General features: G+C 35.8%; 1 protein-coding gene across 1 annotated transcript; it reads left to right on the top strand.

Annotated features, from left to right (window-relative positions):
* Window positions 1-530: 530 nt before the first annotated feature.
* On the top strand, window positions 531-6,318 carry LOC124837457 (ABC transporter C family member 3-like). Its single transcript, XM_088116203.1, has 10 exons — window positions 531-2,553; window positions 2,864-2,950; window positions 3,050-3,700; window positions 3,875-4,039; window positions 4,249-4,543; window positions 4,646-4,860; window positions 4,986-5,291; window positions 5,377-5,440; window positions 5,539-5,778; window positions 5,949-6,318. The coding sequence occupies exons 1-10, from the start codon at window positions 772-774 to the stop codon at window positions 6,059-6,061; spliced, it is 3,918 nt and encodes a 1,305-aa protein (XP_087972329.1). The 5' UTR covers window positions 531-771; the 3' UTR covers window positions 6,062-6,318.
* Window positions 6,319-7,226: the final 908 nt, after the last annotated feature.

The raw sequence follows: 7,226 nt of genomic DNA, 5'->3' as shown, positions 1-7,226 counted from the left end.
CGCTCATGCATAGATTTTATATTGCTTTTCATGATATCCCCAAATGTATCTTGGCACAACATTCTCGACTACTTTAAAAAGAAATGTTGACTTTAAATAACAAGTCTCTACCTTCTTTTAACTTTAAATAACAAATTCGCCATAATTTAATATCAATCTTTCCTTTAAATACTTTTTAAATGATAAAATGATGTAAATAGTCTTCGTAAGTGTTGAAATTTTATTTTCAAACTAGTCTGTCATGATTTAATAAAATACAATCCAGCAGCTAAATTGATAAATAATTAAATCTTTAAAAATTAATTTGTATAAAGTTTTCTCAATGAGGGAAGCTTCTTGCTTGCTTGGTTCTGTTTCTTAAATGGAAAAAGCTATTTTGTGATGCACCATCCAACTCAATTTTTCCTCTGCTTCACTCTACCCAGTCTAGTTATTCGTGTTTCGCGACCACAGAGAAAAGACTGCAAGAAGTTGAATTCAAAGTTCTGGTCTTTTCTATACAAAAACACTCTTGTTTGAATCTTTGTTATTTTTGTGTTCAACCTTTTGTTATGCTTACTTAGGGAGTTTTACTTGTATAAACATGATGATTCAGAGGAGTTCGCCACACTTTCTGATTTGACCTTGAAAATACATCAGAACGCCCATGTTTGTTCAGAATTTTGTGCTGCTTGTGTTTACTTCTTCTTGTCTTTTTATTGCCTTGTTTCTGACGTAGGTTCCACTATTACGGCTTTATTTCTATGTTATATTGGATGTTCTGTTAGCAATATGGCCAAGCTTGCCCCTCTTGAAGACCCTCTTTTGGATGGTGACTCTACTTCAATCAACAATTCTGATCCTATTAAGACCAGAGGAAATGAAAATTTGACCCGATATTCAAATGCTGGATTTTTCAGTATTCTTTCTTTCTCATGGATCACTCCATTAATAACACTGGGAAATGACAAGACTTTAAACCATGAAGACCTCCCACTTCTTGCTACTGCTGACAGTGCCTATGGGGTTTATCCAACTTTTAGAAGAAAACTCGAGTCAGAGTGTGGTAGTGTTAAAAATGTGACCACACTTAAGCTGGTGAAGGTATTATTCTTGTCGACATGGCAAGGGATCTTTTTATCAGGTTTATTTGCATTCCTCTATGCCTGTGCTTCTTACGTTGGACCCTTTCTTATTGACATCCTTGTTCGATACCTCAACGGAGAATACATGTTTAAAAATGAAGGCTATGTTTTGGCTGCGACTTTTGTTGCTGCAAAGCTTGTGGAGTGTCTTTCACAGAGGCACTGGATGTTTAGGTTTCAGCAGGTTGGGGTTAGAATGCAATCCATGTTGGTGGAAATGATCTATGCTAAAGGTTTGACTCTTTCGTGTCAATCAAAGGACCTTCGTAGTACTGGGGAAATCATCAACTTAATGACTGTCGATGCTGAAAGAATTGGCGAATTCTGTTGGTACATGCATGATCCATGGATGTGTGTTTTGCAGCTTGCTTTGGCCCTGTTAATTCTCTATAAAAGTGTGGGTGTTGCTTCGTTAGCTGCTCTTGCTGCCACTGTAATTGTGATGTTGCTAAACCATCCTGTTGCATCATTGCAAGAAAAGTTCCAAGGCAAGATAATGGAATTCAAAGATAAAAGAATGAAGGCTACGTCTGAGATACTTAAGAATATGAGGATTCTAAAACTGCAAGCATGGGAGATGAAGTTCTTATCAAAGATTATTCAGATTAGAAAGAGTGAAGAGACATGGCTAAGGAAATTTCTTGCTGGCACAGCAACTATTCGATTCTTCTTCCACAACGCCCCAACTTTTATTGCAGTTGTTACGTTTGGTGCTTGTGTTCTTGTGGGGATACCACTTGAATCAGGGAAGGTCTTGTCTGCACTTGCAACATTCAGAATTCTTCAAATGCCCATCTACAGTCTTCCTGACACAATTTCTACGATTGCACAAACTAAAGTTTCTCTGGATAGGATTGCATCATTTCTTAGACTAGATGAGTTGCAGACTGATATAGTACAGAAGCTTCCGTGGGGTAGTTCTGACAAGGCAATTGAATTAGTGGATGGAAACTTCTCGTGGGATTTATGTTCTCCTAATGCAACATTGAAAAACATAAATCTCAATGTTTATCATGGTATGAGAGTAGCTGTATGTGGTACTGTTGGATCAGGCAAGTCTAGTTTACTTTCTTGTATTATAGGGGAAGTACCAAAGATATCTGGGACATTGAAAATATGTGGAACAAAGGCTTATGTTTCTCAATCGCCATGGATACAGAGTGGAAAGATAGAAGACAACATACTATTTGGTAAAGAGATGGACATTGAAAAGTATGAGAAGGTGCTAGAAGCATGTTCCTTGACAAAAGACCTTGAGGTTCTACCATTCGGTGATCACACCATTATTGGGGAGAAAGGAATCAATTTGAGTGGTGGTCAGAAGCAAAGAGTGCAAATAGCTCGTGCTCTATATCAAGATGCTGATATATATCTTTTTGATGATCCCTTCAGTGCCGTTGATGCTCATACAGGATCCCATCTCTTTAAGGTTCTATATTTTTCTAAACTAATATTTTCTGTGTAATCTATTTTTTTTTTCTTGGTAATGTAATTTTAAACTTCCAAATACTCGTTACAGTCGTTCAATCTTTTTTAACACTTTACATCTATTCAGTTCCTTACATACGTGTTTCAAATAGTCTATGAGTTTAGAGTTCTCCAGATGTGAGTATAAAAATTCGCAGTGGAGTTTTCTGTATCTAATCTCTGCAATGTCGAGCAGCATGTGAGTTCATGGATACACCAACATATGTCAAACATAATTTGGCTTGATTTTTCATTACACTACACTGTTTCAGGAATGCTTGCTTGGCCTTTTAAAATCAAAAACTGTGATATACGTAACACATCAAGTAGAGTTCTTACCTGATGCTGATCTAATATTGGTGAGTGATTGAATCATACATATTCAAGAATTGAAACATCTGCATTTGGTCAATTGACTATTTTCTCTGAATTTTTGTCTTGGTCACAACTTTATCTAGGTCATGAGAGAAGGAAGGATAACTCAATCAGGAAAATACAATGACATTCTCAAGACAGGCACAGATTTTATGGAACTTGTAGGTGCACACAGAGCAGCTTTGTCTTCAATTAAGTCTTTAGAGAGAAGACCAACATTTAAAGCATCAAGTACCACCGATGAGAAAACAAATTCGTTAAGTGATTTTGAACTTGAGCAAAATGTGGAAGACATACGTGTTGAAAATGATAAGCCAAACGGCACAGTTGAGCCCAAAGGACAACTCGTTCAAGAAGAAGAACGAGAAAAGGGTAGAGTTGGGTTTAAAGTGTACTGGAAATACATCACAACAGCTTATGGAGGAGCTCTTGTGCCCTTCATATTACTTTCGCAGATACTCACTGTGGGTTTTCAGATTGCAAGCAATTATTGGATGACTGTAGCAACTCCTGTTACAGCAACAGCAGAAACTGATATTGGAAGCTTTACACTCATGGTTGTCTATGTCGCTTTGGCAATTGGAAGTTCCATTTTCACCTTTGCCAGATCATTTCTTGCTGTGATAGCTGGATACAAGACAGCCACTGTACTCTTCGATAAAATGCATTTGTGTATTTTTCGAGCACCAATATCATTTTTTGATTCCACCCCAAGTGGTCGAATACTCAACAGAGTATGTCAGTTTGTGTTGATATTCTTCATTCGCTTAATTTGAAGAGACTTTTTTAGCTGAAGTAAATGGCTGATTGCATTGTTTTCGAAAGTTAGACTTCCTTTGATTTTCCTTTTCAAATTACCATATTGAATGTAATCGTTGACTAAATCATAGTTTTTCTATTTGTTGCAGGCTTCAATAGACCAAAGCTCGCTAGATATGTATATTGCAAACATATTATGGGCAATTACCCTCAATCTGGTTCAACTATTGGGAAATGTTATTGTGATGTCTCAAGCTGCATGGCAGGTGTTCATAGTATTGATACCTGTCATGGCAGCTAGCATATGGTACCAGGTAGTTTTGGATAATATCCAACCTTTATAATTTGAAGACTCTTAACTCCAGCTGTCAGAAAAGTTTTCCTTCTAATTGATTTAGTATTTGAAATGCACTTAATTTTTCACATTTCTAAGAAGTTAAGGGAAGAAAAATATGAATCTGATTGATATCATTGTGCAAAGATTACCAATGTAAATGCTAACAAAGAGATTCGATGAATGTAGCGGTACTATTCTGCATCTGCAAGAGAATTGGCACGATTGGTTGGTACATGCCAAGCTCCGGTTATACAACATTTTTCTGAAACAATTTCTGGATCAACAACCATAAGAAGTTTTGAACAAGAATCAAGATTTAATGACATAAACATGAAGTTGATAGACAGATATTCCCAACCCAAACTTTACAGCGCCACTGCAATTGAATGGCTAAATTTCCGATTGGATATTTTATCCACTGTCATATTTGCCTTCTGTTTGGTATTCTTGGTATCTTTCCCAAATTCAATGACTGCTCCTGGTGAGTACTTCAAAGGACATAAATTCTCTGAATATGTTACTCTTTAATGACACTGAGCAAACCACTTCATTCATCTTTCATTCCAATTTTGTTTTTTCCAAGGCATTGCGGGATTGGCTGTGACATATGGACTTAATCTAAATACTGTGCAAACTAAAGTAATCTGGTTTCTTTGCGACTTGGAGAACAAAATTATATCTGTTGAGAGAATACTCCAGTACACATCCCTCCCAAGTGAAGCTCCTCTTGTGAGTAAAGATAACCAACCGGATTGTTCTTGGCCATCATTTGGAGAGGTTCATATCTGGAATTTGCAGGTACATTTCAAAAGATTATTCATTTGTTATATTCTGAATTGAAGGCTTCGGTAACATTTTCTTGGTTAAAGCCAATTCCGGTTTTTGTATGGAATATACCCTTATTGAGAATGTCTGTGATGCAGGTTCGATATGCTCCTCATTTGCCTATTGTTTTACGAGGTCTTACTTGCACTTTTACTGCTGGATCAAAAACTGGTATTGTGGGAAGAACAGGAAGTGGAAAATCAACTCTTGTGCAAACACTTCTCCGCCTTATTGAACCTATGGATGGAAAAATATTAATAGATAACATTAACATATCTTTGATTGGAATTCATGATTTGCGGTCTAGACTCAGCATTATTCCTCAAGATCCAACGATGTTTGAAGGGACTATAAGAACCAACCTGGATCCACTGGAAGAGTACACAGATGAACAGATTTGGGAGGTAATTTGGTTTTGTTTGAAACTATGAGAAACTTGTCTATTTAGTGCAGGTGATACATGTTAAATTCTAATAAGAATCATTCCAGGCTCTAGATATGTGCCAACTTGGAGATGATGTAAGGAAAAAAGAAGGGAAGCTGGACTCCATAGGTTTGACTTCTCAAAACTTTGAATAATGATTTAGCATGTTTCAATTATATGTCTAAATGTAGTAAGGAAGTGTTACTTATCGCTATGAGTTTTTGCAGTGACTGAGAATGGAGAAAATTGGAGTATGGGTCAAAGGCAGTTGGTCTGCCTAGGCCGTGTTCTCCTGAAGAAAAGCAAGATCTTGGTGCTTGATGAAGCTACTGCATCTGTTGACACAGCCACAGATAATATTATTCAGCAAACAGTTAAGCAACATTTTTCAGAATGCACAGTCATTACCATTGCTCATAGGATAACTTCTATCATCGACAGTGACATGGTTCTATTCTTAAATCAAGGTGTGCATCACTTTGTGTCTTTCCTCATGCTAATTTAGTCTTTATCCAAGGAATAATCACTTTTGTCGTGAAATGCAGCATCATTTAGCTTCCTTCTTGATTTGTCAATATTTTTCCTTTTCTTCTCATGATAAATGTGAATATGATTTCTCTTCATATTGATCCTGCAGGGTTGATAGAAGAATATGATTCGCCTAAGAAACTTCTTAAGGACAAATCTTCATCTCTAGCGCAACTAGTTGCAGAATACACTAGGAGGTCAAACTCTGGTTTTGGAAATTAAATTGAAATTAGCCACCAACCAGATATGTTCTTAATGACGATACAAATTTTATGGTGTCTGGTCACCGTTGCATTTCATCTAGTGTACCCTACCTTACTGGACTTAGGTCAAGGTTTCAGTTGTTACACTTCCTATTACTCTAAGACTAGTATGAGACTCACCCTATAAATAATATTAATTTTGCTCACAGATAATTTATGCTTATTTTGTGAACTGTTATGCAGTTTATTGTTCAAGCTTTTTGCTAATTAAGAGTTCATTGGGTTTTCAAATCGACGATTACTATACCAAACAGAACAGCAGAGCCACGCATTCAAGGCATTACACAAAACTAACATTCAAATCAGTCACTAAGAAAACAAGTAGATGATTTACAGAAACAAGTGTCGTTAAACATGAAAAATAAAATGTTATTTTACCCCCCTACGCTCAGAAATAGTAAAGGTCACTGCATTTTCATAATGATGAATCCGTCCCCCAAATTTTAGTGAATTATTATCTCCTTTCTAAAATTTCATCACAGTTATTTAAACTTAAAAGTGGCTAAATCCAGTCTGAAGTCTGAAGATCATATTGATCTATAAGAAAGTTCAGAGACATGACATTTTTTTTGGTATCATTAGCCTAAAACACTTCTATAAAGAATAATGGATTATCCAAACGTTCTATACTCCATATAGGGAATAAAAAACAATTTTTTTTCATGAACAATCGAATGAAAAATAAACAACATTACCTGGCGCTTAGTTAACTTTTTTGATGGCGTTGCTCTTTTCTGCTTCTTAAATCTCACACATTAAGCATACACACAACCGCACTAAAGAGAATGGAGGAGAAAGAAGCAACGAGAAAATACTACTGATTTTTACAAGTTCGAATTTGAATCCCAATTTATTGGCTTCATTTTTTTTGTATGAAATGATGATTTGGGGATTTGATCACACGAAGGAAAGCGTGACTATACTTCTTCCAAACAAGCCTTCATTGGGTAACTTTCACATCGTTCTTAAATGCTGAAACTCCTTTCTTAAGTGTATTAACTTTTTTTGAATAATAAAAATTAATAAAATTATAATTATAAATGAAACTAATGATATAGATTAAGAAAAACTTGATTTTTTTCATTTATGTATAATGACATTTTTCTTTTGTTTTCTGAATTTTG

This window comes from Vigna umbellata, chromosome 5, assembly GCF_029865625.1.
Source record: "Vigna umbellata cultivar VRB3 chromosome 5, Vumbellata_1.0, whole genome shotgun sequence".
NCBI lineage: Eukaryota > Viridiplantae > Streptophyta > Magnoliopsida > Fabales > Fabaceae > Vigna > Vigna umbellata.
Note: the sequence above shows the minus strand (reverse complement) of the source record. Positions and strands in the feature narration are given on the sequence as shown.

Coding starts and splice junctions, on each gene's coding strand:
- LOC124837457 (XM_088116203.1), top strand. CDS start 772: ATGGCCAAGCTTGCCCCTCTTGAAGACCCTCTTTTGGATGGTGACTCT. Junction 3,701..3,874: donor GTGGTCGAATACTCAACAGA/GTATGTCAGTTT, acceptor TATTTGTTGCAG/GCTTCAATAGACCAAAGCTC. Junction 4,544..4,645: donor AAATTCAATGACTGCTCCTG/GTGAGTACTTCA, acceptor GTTTTTTCCAAG/GCATTGCGGGATTGGCTGTG.